General features: G+C 34.7%; 1 protein-coding gene across 3 annotated transcripts in view; it reads right to left on the bottom strand.

The window, feature by feature from the left end:
- Positions 1 to 18,915, bottom strand: part of LOC114330008 (insulin receptor substrate 1-B) — a 241,734-nt gene that overhangs the window by 17,852 nt on the left and 204,967 nt on the right. For 2 of the 3 annotated variants that reach the window (XM_028279301.2, XM_028279299.2), the window contains one exon: positions 11,662 to 11,874. In XM_028279301.2, coding sequence (XP_028135102.2) covers positions 11,662 to 11,874 — 213 coding nt within the window. The remainder of the gene's footprint in view (positions 1 to 11,661; positions 11,875 to 18,915) is intronic. The other variant, XM_028279300.2, reaches the window with a different exon arrangement.

Here is an 18,915-nt window from a genome sequence, read left to right on the forward strand (position 1 = left end):
TGTGAATAGTTTAGAAATGAACAGATTAAGGCTCACATTTCTTCCTTTCCTCATCAGGAACTACTATTCAAGGAATAAAAGCAAAAAGTCAATACCAATTCAATTATTCAATTACTACAATTTTGTCTAGCTCAAGACTTCTTTGTATTCAGCAATAAATATTACAGACAACCTGATGGCTTAGCCATGGGTAGTTGCCTATCTCCTCTCCTAGCTGACATTTTTATGGATCATTTAGAATCCGTACATATCATGAAAAATCCTGAAATTCTCCATTGGTTTCGCTATGTCGATGATTGTTTTCTGATCATCTCAGGTAACTCAAATACAGCTGACTCATTACTTTCTAGAATCAACCAAATCCACCCCAACATTAAATTTACCATGGAATTAGAGTCTTCTCAATCAATCAATTTTCTCGACCTTACTATTACCAGATTAAATGACCACTTCGAATTCAGTATCTACAGGAAACCAACACAGACCGACCATGTTATCCCAGCATCTTCCAACCACCCAATGTCACACAAACTTGCTGCTTTTCATAGTTACATACACCGTCTTGAAACCATCCCCTTATCACAATCCAACTACAGTAAAGAATTAAATATAATACGTCAAATTGCTTTCAACAACGGATACGATCCACACATCATAAGCAAGCTCATGCATAAAAGACAGCTCAGGGTCTTACGACATGCCGCGTTCCCTATGGGTTTGACAACCAAACCTACTTATGCTTCCATACCTTTTCACGAAGATCGACTATCTGGGGATATTTCAAATATTATAAAAAGATCAGTAGATAACGTCCAAATTTCTTTTAAGGTATCCAACAACATAGGACAGTCTCTATCTAACACCAAAGATATTATCAACTATATGAATCGTAGTGGTGTTTACAAACTACAATGTTCTGACTGTGATGCCACCTACATAGGAAGAACTTGTAGATCACTTGCTTCTCGCTCTCTTGAACACATCAGAAGAGAGAATACCTCTACCTTCTCACAACATCTCAAAGAGAAAAATCATACTCTGAACATCCCAGATGATGTTTCTCTTCTACACAATATCCCCCAAAGAGACTTTCTGAAGTTGGACTTGTACGAGGACCTGGAAATAGTCAGAGAAAAACAAAAATGCCCAAATTGTGTCAACCGCCATGTTTCGTTTAACCGGGACTTCCATCCACTTCATCGACAACTTTTTTCTTAACTTCTTTTTAATTACAATAGTACTTTTCACCTCTTTATTACTCTATCGCTTTCACATAGCCACATTTAGTGATTTTCACAGTTGATTTGAAACAATTCATAATGATTTTCTTTCCTTATTCATCTCTATCCATCAACCACTATCACTATCCAATTATACACACACAAACCAATAGCTGCTATCATCACCCACATACATACCGTTTCATCTCTAAATTTTCATCAATAATTTAATTATATCCACCCCATATAATCATATTGCAACTAAATTTAATAGTCTCACTACTCTTTCTGGGTCCCGTTCATGTTACATTTTAATTATATTCTCATAAATTTATAACACCACCCCTCTCCCCTATGTTAGCTATCTCATATATTGGTCTGTTTTGTCGAACCCTTAGAGTTCCAGGCGATATGCAGGGATCTTGAGAAATGGTGGCATGTATCTTAGCTTGTATTATATATCCCTCCAAGATCAGAAAACAGTTCTACACCTTTGTCACCCACACAGTGATTTTTATGGTACTTCCACATACTATAACAACTTCCAATTATTCTAATATAATTGATAACTTTTAAATAAACACACAACTGCTTTTCTAAGCCCTAGATATCACATATAAAGGGTTTGATAATGTTTATTGAGTTTTCTGTATTATGTGTAATGTGGTTTGCCTACTTCCTCCATTACAATATTTTAACATTTACATCAAGTCTATTTCCATTTTTACAGACTATCTACCACAGTGGGAACGACTGTTTTTATTGTTATTAATTTAACAAATTTTACAATAAATACCACAAAACAACAGGGAAATTATAACTTCCTGTGGAACTGTCATTCCTGTCATGTCACCATTCAGAATTTCCGTTATCAAAATCACTTGCTTCCATACAGTCATGATGTGAACTTGTCAGATAGAGCTCATTGGTACCTCGGGCGAAAAACATTGGACATCTTAATCATCCATGTTATAATTCACATCTTTGTCATATGTTCCGATGACGGATCAATTGTAAAGGGTTTTTACCCTGTTATTTTTACTTTGGTGGCTTGCATGTAGATTCTAAGTGAGTATAACCTATAACTTTTTATAACCTTAGTCAACATTTTAAATACTTTGCATCATTTTATCTGGTTGTACACATTTTAGGATTGCACTGATGATGATCGGTCAACCGATCGAAAACTAGTTCTGTCTTTGATGTAGCCCTGTATAGGGATTTTAACAAATATACCTTTTATAAAGGATTTTATGTTTAAAAGCAAAAAGATGATGAATCCCGATCGGAGTATTAGAAAAATTTGGAAGTCGTATTGCATTAAGTACCCTGACAATTCTGCAAAGCTTCACGATTACCGTGACCGTGATATTTTAAATAATGAATTTGAGCTCAGGTGTGGCCTACTTAGAATAGACACATGTGGTTATTGTGACAAACCCCACAATTGAAGCTTTCGATGAACATACCAGACAAAAATTGCCATTGGGAACAAATTACACCGCATGCACTCTCACTCTGGCGATAAGGCTGTACAAAAAGATAAAGAGGAGGCCATGCTCAACTCTGAACATATAGTTTTGTGCTAGACCTTCGGCGGGTTTTATTTTGTCCAAATATCACGCACAATAATGTCTCTCATCAAGAGGCAAGTCTCATGTTACAATTTGGTTATGCTTATGCATGACCAGGGAAAAACATCTTACATGATGTTTTGGAATAAGACCACTGGAAAGTGTTTCGGCTGAAATGGCATCTTGTATCCATAAATATGTTGCGCTTAACGTTAAAAAATTGAGACCAGGTCAAGAAAGATCTTTAAGCTGTGATCTGACAGGTGTGTAGGCCAAACTAACAACTGGTGTACGATTGCTGTAATGCAATATTAAGTGGGTTCTTTACCACTGTGGATCATAATGTTCATGACAACAGGACATAGTTTCCATCCCTGTGATTTTCATCCACATTTTGTCATTATTGAAAGAGCAAAAAAATCCAAAAAAATATGTCCCTCAACAATGATGAGTCGAGATAATCACAAATGCAAAAAATCCACCAAATGTCTTCATTGTTTGCGTCAAGGACATAGACGTACATATTTAAAAACGTGACATCTTTGTATACATCTTTGTGTGATAGCGCGACATTGCCGATTTAAAGCGGCAAAACAAAGGAATCTCATGGACATGTAAGAACATTTCACAGGAATATGTCAACTTCTGTTGGGAAATGAAAGTTATTGAAAAGGAATAATGTCTTATTTTTTTACTTATGTATGTAAAAAAAATAATTTACAATTTAAATAAAATGTTTTTATTTTAGAAAATAATGCATTTATTTATTAAAAAATAATAAACAACTCAATTAAAATAAATCTAAACGGGAACTGGTGTATGTTTTCAAAAGACTGATAGTGTGTAAATAAATTTATTAAATCAGCTAAGTACTTTCAGCATATTAATGCCATCATCAGAGCTATCCTATAAAAAGACTAAGTTGAAAAATCTTCATAAAAAATTATAAAGTGAAACTTACGTCTTATAGGTGTAAAAACCTCAAAAGAAGAGAAAACTTCGAACAAACACATTCTATAGTTTAAAATCAACCCAGGGATATAACCACTGTTTAGGGTAAAAACCCTTAAATGTTTAAAAATCACATTTAATGTGTTTTTATAAAATGGCTACCATTCTTACAAACAACAGCTGTTACTGACAATATTCAAAAACGACAGGCTGCTGACGGAAACAATAGTTCCTAGCGACATCTGTGTTATTAAAATTATTTAAAATTTTTGAAAATGACTAAGTTGTCATATTACTAATTGGTATGAAGTTAAAGTTAATATGAAAAACTAAAGTTAAATTTAAATGACAATTGTTAAGTTTAAAGTAAAGTTAAATGTGAAAATAATCAAATTATCAAAGTATTATTAATTATTAAAAAACCAAACAACCAGTCAGTTCTGACCAAATATAGAAGTGAGATAGATGAAAACCAAGGAGAAGCACCGTTGGACAAGCTCAAGTTCCAAAACTGTTTGAAAACAATATTATTATTAAAAAAGCCAAATCGAAAATATTTACTTAATTGTAATCCACGAAAGAAAATTCAAATATGTTATAAAGTAATGTTCAAAAAACTAGAGCAATTGTTGGGCATGCTGAATATAACAGTATTAAAGAAACTTCTTAAAAATTGGATCAAATTTACAAATTAATTGAACCTGGGTGTTAACACAATTTTGAGGATTTCTTTTTAATTCCCTGCTAATTTTTAAGTCTTCTAATAAATTCATTTTTGTATAGTTGTTAATGGGTATACTATGTAGAATCCTACTATCTCTTTGGGGACTGAAGTTATGTTTAGAAGCATGTAAGTGATTGCCAAAACTAGATTTGTCAATCTTAGACAAATGTTCTTTGATGCGTGTTTCCAAAGGTCGCATAGTTCTCCCCACATAGGTAACAGGGCAGTCTCCACAGGACAATTTGTATATACCACTTTTTGATGTTTTTCCAATTTTATCTTTGGTGTGAGAAAAAATAGATTTGATATTTTCCATACATTTGAATGATAGTTTAAGGTTGGGGATGTTATTTAAGATTTTGGCTATATTATCTGAAGGATAACCTATGTATGATATTGATCTATACATGACTGCTGTAGTGGAATTGTTAAGGACAGAATTGTAAGCCAGGGATCTATTCCTTTTACTCCTTAATTTGTTGAGGATGTTATCAAACAGTCAAACAGTCTTTTTCTATTCAATTAAAATAGTTTTTTATCAACAAAGTTTGTATTTCGTATAAGTTTCTTATTAACCCAATACCTTTATTGTTAACCTAGCACTATATACATGGTAAAAGAACCAAGTTGCCAGCGCCGTAGAATGCAACGTTTTTCTGTCAGAAAAATTGATTAAAATAATAATTTAACTAAATGAAAATGTACAAGAGTTTGTACTGAAACATAACATCATTTTGATTGAAATGAAGCGTTTACAAAAAATATATTTTATTCTAAAGCATTATTCATTTGATTATGACAACATACAAAATTTTAGCCGTTTGGTCGGGGCTGCAGTGACGGGGTTTGTAATCGAAAGAGACGAAATTCTATATCAATTTATTTCATATATTTTGAGGTATGTTGCACAGCTAAAATTATTCAGTCCCGACTTTAAATGTGACTTATTATGTTGATTGATGTTATTTATGACCTACACTTGCGAGCAAAAAAATCCACTCACTCGATTTGCTTAGTAGTTTATGCTTAGTAATTTCATGTTGTCTTGTGTTCTTTGAATTACAACAAGTAATGCAAAAAAATTATTATTAAAAATAATTGTTTTATACCAGTGGTGCTCAGACTTATACTGCGTGGGATCTACCACATAAACGTCAAGCTTCCAACGATCGACTGATAGTAAAAAAAAACAATTTTGAAAATGAAACACTTTATTGCACATTTCTATTAAGTTGTAATTACAGAGAGTCGTAATTAAAATCATGTTTTTCATCTTAATTTTATTTGGATGTTGATGCATGGCACTGCGTATCATCCACAAGTTTTTCATATTATGATGGTACGTAATTACCGAGGACCAAAAATGATTACGAAAATGATTACCAAAATCAGTTAGCCGATTACGATACTTTGATTTTACTACCTTAATTTGGGGAAATGCAGACTGACACAAGTATGTTCGTATTGGTCGCTCTGGATTGAAGATATATATCCGACATTATTTTCAGTACCTCATTGTGGACGGAAATTAGCTGATTGAATCTAATTGAAAGTAATGTAGATTTCAGTGGTAATATTTTTCATCTGTTCACAAGAAAATTGATTAGACATAAATATTACAATATCTGTGTTTTTTAAAATCAGCGAAGCGTCTATCAAACTCACTACGAACTGCTTGCAGCTCAGTCTCCTAATAATAAACATAATTCAAATGAGGGTTACCCTTTTTTCAACGATGGAAAGTTGTTTAAATCCTTTCTGTTCATTTGATTAATCAATAATTTAAATTTGTCAATAAAAGAATGTAGGTACTGTGCGCATCACATCGATAATAATTGTTTTATTTTTATCCTGTAGTTCCAAATTAAAGAGGTTTAAATAATTTGCTAAATCTGATACGAAAGCCAGATCCCTGAGCCATTTTTTGGTTTTGAAGTAGATGAGCGTCGTTCCCTCGTTCTTCTAGAAAACAAATTATTTCGAAAAGTAACTCCTGGAACCTATCTAAAAATTTTCCACGTCTCAACCACCTCACATCTGTAAGCAAAAGTAAATCAGTGTGTTCAGCAGAGTCGCTAGCTTTCAATTGCGCTTTAAAGAGACGTCGTTGCAAGCTTCGCGCCCTGATTGAATTCACAATTTTTGTTGTCATCTTCATGACGTCTTTCATATTTAAAATTTTGGAACACAAAAATTGGTGGTGAACGATGGAAAGTCATCGTTAGCTCGACACAGTGCAACACATCCATTGTTAATGCCAGTCATGGATGGTGCACCATCTGTTGTAACACAGTAGCTGTTGTAAATCGGTAGCTCCTATTATTTTACAAAATTAAAAAACAAAACGTTGTATATATCTTCTCCGCAAATTTTTTCTTTCAGATGCATTGTTAACAATTCTTCTTTAGCCAACATATCAGAAAATACCATCCGAATAAAAATAACAACTAGGCGGTATCATTAATATCAGTTGAGTCGTCAAATTGCAGAGAAAAGTATATTATACACTTTATAGTATCACTTTTAACTTTGCTTTCCAAATCTTTTTCATAATTTAGATACGTCTATAGAGCGTTTCACGTTAAATATTGAACATTGCGGAGATAGCCGCATGATAGTAACCGTTGGACGTTACAACAGGACTTCTTTGATAGCAGACATAATATCTTTTCCATTAGTATTTTTCCGAGAATCGCGATCGACTTCAAAAACTTTGGCGATCGACTCTTTGAGCACCACTGTTTTATACAAATTGGCAACGTGTTGTAAAATTTGCCTACTTCTATATGGCATAGACAATGCAGCAAACATTGTAACGGGCATGTTCTACGCAATGTAGACCACTATAAATATGCTGGTGGTCGTCTCAGTCGCTTTTCAAACGTTGACGTGTGTGTACACTTCGAAGTGCAGTATGTTAATATTTTACAAATGGATACTTCACCAGTGAAGGCGGCCTAGGTAAATGCATAATTACGAGAGGGCTATATTCAGATGCCTGTCGCCCATCGCCTCCTTATGAAGCAGTCTGCAGTCTCAAGGGCTTACTGTCGACACCAGGAGACCGGTTGCTACAGTCGACGACCAGATTCGGGTCGGTGACGTGTAATGACAGAGAGGAATGGTCGATTTATTGTCCCGAGTGCCTTGCGGAATCGGCACGTGACAGGAGTTGAGCTTCAATAACCCTTGAGGAATGTTTGAAGTCGATACAAAAACGAGCTTTATCAACTTTATAAGGAAACATCCCTGTCAGACTTCATTAGAATACAAAGATTGCAATGGACCGAATATGTGATAAGAATGGGAGAGGATAGGCTACCAAAAAGAGCAATGAATGCTAGAATGCAGGGAAAAACCGGTTGGAAAGCCAAGAAAACGCTTGGAAGACACAGTAAACAGCGAGGCACAAGCCATTTTAGGAGTCTGTGTATGGAGAAGAGGAGCCACAAACAAACAAGGGTGGAGGCAAAAAATAAAGGAGACCAAGGCTCAATTTGGGCTGTAGTGCCGTAGAAGAAGAAGAAGAATGTTTGAGGTGTCACCGTCACTCAGTGGATAGTGAGGAGAAGGCTTCAGGCTGCCACTTTGACCCCCAGACGAGGTAACACATGGCCCAAATTTAACTCACGTCAGAAACAAGCTTAACTTTAATTTACCCGAGAACACATCAATTGGGACCTTTGGCAGCGGTTTATTCTCTGATGAGAGTCGAATGTGCTTATAAAGCAATGACAGAAGACATTAGTTTTTAATAATTCGGAGATATTCATTAGTCCCATTACTTCTTCTTCTTAGGAGCAGCCTTTCTAGCTTTTGGTGAACTTGCTGCAGCCTTGGCTGTTTTCGGCTTGGGTGCCTTTGGTTTTTTCGTTGGACTTCCTTTACTTGATTTCTTCGCCTTGGTTGGTGTTTTTGCTTTAACCTCTGCGGAAGTCGGAACTACGGATGATGACGCAGTTTTAGGTGCTGACTTCTTTTCAACCTTTTTCGCCTTAACTGGCTTTTTCTCTGCATTTGATGCGGCTTTTTTAGCCTTAGTCACTTCCTTTACAGATTTTGCCTTTTCACCGGTAGCAGAACGTTTGGTAGCGGCGGCAGTTTGGAGACTATCGAAAGCCCGGAGACCATTTGTCCAGTGCTGCAGTGTCAAAACAATGAGATATGGAGGTTGTTGTTTTGGGGTGGCGTATCTTTAGAAGGAAACACAGCTTGTGTTCGTGCCCGGAGGTGGTCGTGGAGGGTGTTTGACAGTTGATCGTTACATTACGGATATTCTCCAAGGCCATGTTGTTCCTTATGTCGGCTATATAGGCCTACGGCTTCATGCTAATGCATGATAACGCTCGATGTCACACAGCGAGGATTACGAAAGATTACCTGGTCAACACCAAAATAACAACAATGGACTGGCCTCCATCTGGAATTGAATCCCATCGAGCACCAATGGGATGAGCTCAAACGTAGGGTTCGGATCCGTAATCCAGCATTAGCGACAGTGGTTGAGCTAAAAACTGCATTAGATGAAAGTGGGAAACGATTCTTCAGGAATCAGTTAGAAACTTAATAAGGTCCTTAAGATCTCGCATGCAAATATAATATGACGCAGAAGAGGAAATACTTTTTTAGGAGTATTAATTTTGATTTTTTATGTTCGTTACATAATGACTTTCATTCATAACATGTTTTCTCACATACAATAAAGTTATGTTTATTATGTTTTTTAGTTACTAACAGTTGATTTTTTTGCTTACAAGTGTAGTTATTATTCAAAAACCTCTATTTTTCAACAAAACGATTGGATGGGGGTATGAGAATCGGTGTCAATAATGGTTATCTTACACAAATTGCTTTCACGCGTCAAAGGTTTGTAAATAAATAAAAACGCAATAAACAAATTATTAAGATATGCGAACAATTTCTTATGATAAACTGAAACTAAGTAAAAAGATACCATTTCCTGCAATTAACCACCTTTTCAACATAATTCCTTAATAGCTAGCTTTCTATTACCTTGTATTCTATGAATAACTACGGTTATCTTTTAAATAATGTATAAATTAATGTAAAATTTATTATCCACGATTCGACAAATATTTACTTACGTACGTCTATTAATAATGTTTACTTTCTCGCAAGGTAAACAAAAATAAATGCACTTAACACGTGGAATTTTTATAATTAGGTAGTTTCAAAATGTAACAGTTCAAAAAATAGGGAAATTGTTATTAGCCCGATTAAAGAACACAAAACTTTATGAAAACCTAAAAAATAAAGGAACAATAAAAATTTGCGGATAAGTATGTAGTTGAAATATTATATAAGAAAAAGATTAAACTTCTACATCTCCTCCATTTTACAAAAATTCGGGGGGTGAAAAAATATATGTACATTCAAAATCAGTCCGGAATTGGATAAAATGACTAGTTCTAAGCAACTTTTGTTCCATAGAGTTTTTTCACAAAGTCAATACTTTTCGAGTTATCTGTGAGTGAATATGTTTATGTTTAACAAAAAAAAACATGTTTTGGACGGTTTTTCGCAAATAACTTAAAAAGTAGGTTCTTATTCGTCAAATTCCAAATCGAATATTTCAACGTGAAATAACCAAAAAAAAAACGGAGCACTTTTCGGGGAAAACTCATTACAACTTTTATAAAGTGTTTAAAAAATTGTTTATTTTTGTTTAAAAAAAAACACTTCTAACTTCTAACATTACAAGTAAGTGAGTTACGCTTAAAATCTTGTTGGTTCCTTTTATTTTTTGGTAAAAAGAATCGCAAAAGTCACCATTTAATTAGCATCTCAAATAAAATTAATCGTTACCGCTTCACAAGTTACTTTACTTATGTTTTGTTTATATGATCTATAAGTTTTATTGGTTCAAGGTGCTCATTTTTGAAAAAAATTGGTTTTAAAGTAAATTTTTTTACAAAATTATTTTTACTGTTTTTAACAATTTTTTCTATAAAATCCTTACTTTGTTAGTTATTTGCGAAAAACCGTACAAAAACATGTTTTTTTTGTTAAAAATGAACATATGTATTCACTCGCAAATAACTCGAAAAGTATTGGCTTAGTGAAAAAACTCTCTAGATCAAAAGTATCTTAGAATTAGTTATTTTATTTAATTCCGGACTTATTTTGAATATATATTTTTTCACCCCCGAGAAGGGGGTATTTCCCAATTTTTATAAAATGGAGGGGATGTAAAATTGTAAACTTTTTCTTAAGTAGCGGAACGATCGAATATTTCTCGAAATAAACATGGTATCGAAAAACTGAAAAATACGTGTTCAATAATTTTCAAAAATCTATCGAATGACAAAAAACACGACCCCCTCTCCCCCCTAGAGGTAACTTTGAAATCTTAAATGGAGACCCTAAGTTTTTATTTCAGATTTTGATTCCTTACGTAAGTAACTTTTATTCGAGACATTTTTTTAAACTATGGATAGATGGCGCTATAATCGAAAAAAATCATTTATCCTGATGTCATAGGTAAATAATATAAACGGACTAATATCTCGAGAAATACACTTCCAAAGGAAAAACCCAAAAATACGTATTTAATATTTTTCAAAAACCTATCGAATGACACCAAATACAACCCCCCACTCCAAAACCTAAAGGTGGGGTGGGGGGTAACTCTAGAATCTTAGATAATAAACCCCCATTTTTTATTGCAGATTTAGATTCGTCATGAAAAAATAAGCAACATTTATTCGAAACAATTTTTAGAATTTTTGATAGATGGCGCTAATAAATAGTCTTTTTCCAGTTATATCATCTATCAACAATTCTAAAAAATGTTTTAAATAAATTGCTCAATAAGTTGCTCAATTTTTCATGGTTAATCCAAATCTGCAATAAAAAATATAGGTTGCCATTTAACATTTTAAAGTTAACCCCCACCCCACCTGTAGGGGATGGGGTAGAGGGTCATGTTTGGTGCTATAGGTTTTTGAAAAATATTAAACACATATTTTTTGGTTGTTCATTCGAAAGTGTATTTCTCGAGATATTAGAGCGTTTTTATAATTTACGTATGGTATTACAATAAATTGCTTTTCCGATCATAGCGCCATCTATCCACAAGGAAATCTCAAAAGAGGAGGAATCTTAAAAAATATATGAAGCCATAAAGGCATACAATACCATTCTTATATCCTGAATATAAAGCTAAAATTACCTGAATGATTATTGTTGGAAGCTTTAGAGAAATCCATTTCCATTAAATCGTCCATGGGATCATTGGAGCTATGGGAGCTGTGACTCCTTGAGTTGCTTAAAATCGGCGCACTAATGGACTTCAGACTAGCGTGATGCTGATGTGATAAAATCCTGCTAGGTCCTTTCTTAGTCTTAGAACCAACACTGAAAGCCCTTACTCTGGCACTATCTGCTAAGAAAATAAATATTATGTACAATTTACAATAAAATATTACAATAAAACATAATGAAATAAGAAACTAAGGCAATACAGACGTAATAAATAAAAGGTCAAAAGGCAAGAATATCGAATGTTTGTTAAAGATGGCGTTGCAAATCCGAAGAAAACGGTTACTTTGGATGGTGAAATGATATTAAGAGTGCGTTCACTACGGAGACCAAAAGATGGTATCCTAGCCTAGCCCAGAGCATGGTATCGTACTCTTCATATTCGTGAATTCTTGCATTTAAAATAATGTATTTATTTTACCTGGCAATCGAAACTATATTATCGATCGCTATGTAAAATAAATGCATTATTTTAAATGCGAGAATTCACGAATATGAAGAGTACAATATCATGCTCTAGGCTAGGATACCATCCTTTGGTCTCCGTAGTGAACGCACCCTTGAAAGTAATATTTTTATTTATTTAGAACCGATGTTGTAATATACAACTGAGCAGATGGGAGTAGTAGAACAGGATAGTTGATATGATGCTTCTCAGACTCTTTTTTCAATGCGTCACAGCCCTTAAGGCAGAAACAGCTGTCCAGGGATTGTGCATCCCTCTGAATCGAAAACAAGCAAAGACCGTCTTTTACTTTTCTATCTTTACTCAGATTTGAGTACTAGTAAGTTTCTTTCTGTCCTTTTCCCAGACCAATGAAAACGGAATGTGACTGCATATTTATTTATAGTAGAGGCCTTTTTGTTTTCTATATTCGTCGTCTGCTGTCTTATAAATTGTAAAAGTCGCAGATTACCAGACCAGATTACCAGACCAGAAAGAATTTCCAACAAGAAAAGTTTCAGAAACTATTTACCATTTTAATTTTTATTATAGTGGTGGATTCTGTATCTGAGACTTTTCAGTTCATTTAAGAGATGTCGCTGAATTGCGTCTCAATGTGGATTTCAAGTGATCTTTGAAATTTCACTTAAATAGAGGGGCTGGCTCGTTTTCGCTTCAGAGGTGTGCACGCTGCTGAGGAAGCATGTAAGGCAGAAACAGCTGTCCAGGGATTGTGTATCCCTCTGAATCGAAAGCAAGCAAAAGCCGTCTTTAAAAAAATGATTTACATATTATCTATACGACTATAATCTGTACAATTTATACGACTCTACATATCAAAGAATATAGCTTTTATAAATGCAATAAACACGATTGATTTTTTTATACCAAATTGAAAATAAAAGGGTTACATGTACTGCAATAACTTTTTCATATCAGATTGAACTAAAATGTCATGCAATGATTCTGCCACACTGAAAGAATGGGAAGAACTTTAGATTGTAATCGTATAGATAGCTAAATCATTTTTTCCGATTATAGCGCCATCTGTCGTATAGATAGGTAAATCATTTTTTTCCAATTATAGCGCCATCTATCAACTACAATAAATTTTATCAATGTTTTTAGTCACGGACGTACCTTTTCTTTTGTCACTTGTGACGCACTGAAAAAAGCCTCTGAGAACCACCATATGAAAAGATGCTAATGATATATTGCATGATAGAAGAGATCCAATTAAATCAAGCAAGATATAATGTGGTATTGAATGAATATTGTAAACGTACAAATTGAAATGAATAATATGAATCTAAAACCAGTTTAGTGCAAAAATGAGATAGCAGAGAATCTAGGTATGTACAGTATAGAGGAAAATAACTTGTTAAAGAAGAGTTGTTAAACTGTCGAGTTCTCTCTCTCTCTCTCTCTCAACTATAGCGTTACGGCCCAAGTCTGGCCTTGGCTTCCTCCAGCGTCCGCCTCCAAATATCTCTGTCCTGGGAGCGTTCAAGTATTACGTAACGCAATTTTTGAAGATTTTTGACCCCCTCCCCCCATGTAACGCACCGTAACGTTTTTCTGTACCCCCCTCCCCCTACCTAAACGTTACGTAACACCCAAGTGGCCATTTGAACCTAAATAGAAAACGAGGTTGCGAAAATACCGGAAACTCGGTAAAAGAACGTTGTTATTATTTTAATGGCATTTGAGGTAATAATAAAAACTTACAATCATCATTCAGCCTTAAATGTCCACTGCTGAACATAGGCCTCCTCCCCTCGTTTCCAACCACGTCTATCCTGCGCCGCTCTCATCCAGTTTTTATTTAGCTTTCTCAAGTCGTCAGTCCATCTTGTAGGCGGTCGACCGACGTTTCTCTTCGTCTTCTCTTGACCTCCATTCCAATAACCTTTTTGTCCATTGACCATCTGTCATTCTGGCAATGTGTCCTGCCCATCTCCACTTCAACCTGGCTAGCCTTTCGATGACGTCAGTCACATTTGTTCTTCTCCTGATTTCTTCGTTTTTGATTTTGTCTTGCAGAGTTATTCCTAACATTGACCGCTCCATTCTTCTCTGCGTTACTCTTAGTTTGGTAGCCGAGGCTTTAATTAAGGTAAGTGTTGCTGATCCGTACGTCAAGACTGGGAGGACGCACTGATCAAATACCTTTCTCTTTAGGCAAGTTGGCAACTCACTTTTAAAAGTTTCTCTCAGTTTTCCAAATGCTGCCCACCCAAGAACGATTCTTCTATTCAGTTCATGTGTCTGGTTATCCCTGCCAATCGTAATTTCATGTCCCATGACATGAAATATGTTCAAAACTTACAATAATAATCTTTTATTATTAATTTTACATTCACATTTTCCCTACTTGGTCCCATCCTTACATACATTTTTGACTTCATTCTTTATTGTTCTTCTCATGCATTCTTCTATTTTATCTTTTTTAATAAAAGCTTAAAATAAAATAACATATTTATCATTTCAACATTTTATTTTGCTTAGTAAACATTTTTGTATAACGAATAATATACGATATTACCAGTAGTTTCGGAAAAATAGTGAAAAAAATGTGTAAAACTTTTTGTTCTTCAACGCCCTATACCGTGAAAACGCATGCCGTTACAAAAATTATTTATTAAGCAAACCCCAATTATTTTTTAATTTTTCACCTATCCTAGAGATCGTGTTACCCTTTTCTGAAACACCTTGTATATACAGAGTGTCAAGAAACTCTACCGACAAACGAAGACAGAAGATTCTTCAGATAATTTTAAGACAATTTAACCCAATTCACTTAGTCCGAAAATGCTTCCTAAGCGTACGTTCAGAGTGGACGAGCAAAGAGCAAAGAGCAAAGAGCAAAGCGGAGAAATCAAACTCATACTGGCAAACGGAGGTGCACAGAGTGCTAGCAAAGAGCAAAGCGGCGAAACCAAACAAGTTTGATTTCTTTGGTCCATGTAGTGAGACCGCTCCCGTCTGAAAAAATTTTTGATTCGGTTTCTTTGTCAATTCCTATTCAAAAATGTCCCCTTTAAACAAATCTGAAGAGCACCGGGCGGAATTTTTGGGCAGAAATTGTTTAAAGAATTTTATCTACTCTATGTTATGTTATGTGTAAGTTTTTAGTTTGTGAAAATTGTCATTATAGATAGCAGTGCGTGAAGTGTTTAAAGTGAGCGTGAAGTAACAATGTATTTTAAATGGGACTTACTTTTTCGCACTGTTTTTAACACACTTTCATATAATCAAATATCCTTAACTTTGGCGTTGTCATGGTGATGACATAATGAGCAACAAATTACGACAAAAGTTTTTACAGTTTTGTGGTTTGAAAGAAGTTAGAATTTTTAAATGTCAATGTTCTAAAAATTGTAGAATAGAAATGAATTCCAGTGACGAAGAGTTACAGTTTTTTTATTTGTTTATGGTAGAGTAGATAAAATATTGTATGAAACTGTGCATGAAGTACTTTTTGCGAACTTACGCGATGTATAGCACTCGCTCCGCTGTCGCTCGTGCTCTAAATATCGCGTGCGTTCGCAAAAAGCATACTTCACGAACTGTTTCATAAATAACTATTTTTAAACAAATACAAAAGATCACGTTTTTTTGCTCCGGAACATATATTTTTAGACGAAGTAGTTTTCAATCCTAATAGTAAATTATTAATATTGAAAATATTAAAAATATTAATAAACATGGCAATAATGAAAAGTCACATTCTAATGTTTTGACAGTTCTCTTACGTCAAAAATTTTGACCTACGTAATATCGCTTTTGTAGTAAAAATACTATAAAAGATTTTTAAATTGAAAACTTATTGGTACACTTTCCTGGTGACACCTCCAAGACTTCTACAATTTGCAAGTCAAATGGATGCTGCAGTGACGACGAGAGGGAAGGAATTCTACACTATGCAATTCACATCCCCCGTCTGCAGCTGGTAAAGTTCCAACGGAAAAATGCACCTAGTTAGGCCGCACCTACATTGGATCCGATTTTCTCCGATCAGATCAGATCCGACGTCGGCCGACGTCGGAATAGAAAATAAACCCATAGTATTAAATGGGGGTGCCTACATTGGATCCGTTTTTCTCCGATCCGATCAGATCAGATCAGATCCGACGTCGGCCGACGTCGGAATAAAAAATAAACCCATAGTATTAAATGGGAGTGCCTACATTGGATCCGTTTTTCTCCGATCCGATCAGATCAGATCAGATCCGATATCGGCCGACGTCGGGAGTAGCTTCTCCTATTCTCATCGAGAAGTGTTTGGTTTCATTCCGATTGGTTGAAGTTGAGTTGCAATTTTAGTTGCAAGTTGGTTGCAAATTGGTTGCAAGTTGGTTGCAAGATGGTTGCAAACTGGTTGCAAACTGGTTGCAAACTGGTTGCAAACTGGTTGCAAACTGGTTGCAAGTTGGTTGCAAACTGGTTGCAAACTGGTTGCAAACTGGTTGCAAGTTGGGGGTTGCAAGCTAACATGTTTAAATATATTCAATGTCATCATCTCAACACATCTTCATCGGAACTTATTGTCGGTGGTCGGAATATTACTGAACCAATGTAGGCACCTTCGCCGGAAAACCGGTCTGGATCGGATCTGATCTGATCGGAGAAAGACGGATCCAATAGGGCTTTTCATCGACTGTCATTTGTTTCGAGCTTCTGTCATGTGTCACATAATACTGATATATCTACGCCATACGTCTTTGGTTTGTATTGTTTATATACCGATAACGTATGACGTAGATAAATTAATATTATGTGACACATGACAGAAGCTCGAAACAAATGACTGTGAATGAAAAGCCCTATGTAGGCACCGCCTGTCGGATCGGATCGGATCTGATCTGATCTGATCTGATCGGAGAAAATCGGATCCAGTGTAGGTGTGCACTTACTCTACGGAGTAATACGACTATAAAATAAAAATGTATACCATTTTTATTCAGTTCGCATTGCAACTGAATAAAAATGGTATACATTTTTATTATTATATATTTTTAGGTTTTTTGGGTTATTCTAAACAAAAAAGGTATCTTGTAATTTTTCCCAAAAATTAATAGTGTTCGAGTTATAGGCGATTTAAAATCTGAAAAATGCGAAAATACGTATTTTCGAGGCTTAAAAATTCATATTTCAATTAGTATTTTTGAGGTTACCAGATACTTAAATTGATGATTAAACATTCAGCTTCGATTCTGAAGAGTGATCGCGTCTAACCTTAATTTATACCGTTGTTTTTTAATTGTTAAATATGCGTGTTTATCAGATTTTTTTGCCGGTGCGGCGCGCTCTATTTCAAAAATCTCCTATTTCCTCCGAAAATAATTTTTTCTAGATTTTTTGGGATATTCTAAATAGAATAAGTTTCTTGAATTTTTCTCAAAAGTTAATAGTTTTAAAGTTATAAGTTAATAAAAAACTCATTTTTGGATTTTAAATCGCTTATAACTTTAAAACTGTTAACTTTTGAGAAAAATGCCAAGAAACTTATTTTATTTAGAAAATCCCACAAAATCTAGAAAAAATAATTTTCGGAGGAAAATAGGAGATTTTTGAAATAGAGCGCGCCGCACCGGCAAAAAAATCGGATAAACACGCATATTTAACAATTAAAAAACAACGGTATAAATTAAGGTTAGACGCGATCACTCTTCAGAGTCTTGAGGCTCAATGTTTAAACTTCAATTTAAGTATCTGGCAACCTCAAAAATACTAATTTATATATGAGTATTTAGGCCTCGAAAATGCGTATTTTCGCATTTTTCAGATTTTAAATTGCCTATAACTCGAAAACTATCAATTTTTGAGAACATTTACAAGATACCTTTGTTGTTTAGAATGACCCACAAAACTTAAAAATATATGTTCCAGAGCAAAAAACGTGATCTTTTGTATTTGTTTAAAAAAAATTGTTTAAACAATTTCTGCCCAAAAATTCCGCCCGGCACCCTTCAGATTTGTTTAAAGGAAATTTTTAAATATTTTTAAATAGGAATCCACAAAGAGACCGGGAGCGGTCTCACTACATGGACTACTGTGAGAGTAAAGAGCAAATATCCTACCTCTCCTATCCATACTGCCGAGTGGAAAAGAACTAAACTCTCGTCTAGCGTAACTACCCGCTATTAGCACTTCTTTGCTCTTTGCTCTTTGCTCGTCCACTCTGAACGTGCACTTTTTGCTCTTTGCTCTTTGCTCGTTGCTCTTTGCTCTTTGCTCTTTGCTCGTCCACTCTGAACGCGGCCTAAGGGAGCTAGAGCTCTTTGAAGATGCCGTCTTTTAATAAGTTTTTCTTAAATATCTCCAGAACGCTTCTGTTTAGAAAAACAAAAATTGGTACGCGTTTTTATCTTCCAGAGATAAATCTATTCCATCTATTACGAATTTTTAGTATCGATCATAGGCGTCCGTTTTGGGTAGGGAACGGTTATTTTACCGCATATTTTTTTTGTCTTAGCATAATTTTTAAGCATTTTTGACTCTGAATTATTAAATTGTGAGGTATTCTAGTACTAAAAGGTACTCTTGCTTTAAGTCGATAGGATACACCGTTTTCTAGAAAAATCGATTTTAAAATTTTTCGTTCTTTGAATTTCAAAAAAAACCTATTTAGAAAGACGAAAACTGGTACATTTATTTATATTCCAGAGATGAATCGATTTCATTAATTGCGAATTTCTAGTTCCGGTCATAGCGTTC

This window comes from Diabrotica virgifera, chromosome 2 (assembly GCF_917563875.1).
Source record: "Diabrotica virgifera virgifera chromosome 2, PGI_DIABVI_V3a".
Lineage (NCBI taxonomy): Eukaryota > Metazoa > Arthropoda > Insecta > Coleoptera > Chrysomelidae > Diabrotica > Diabrotica virgifera.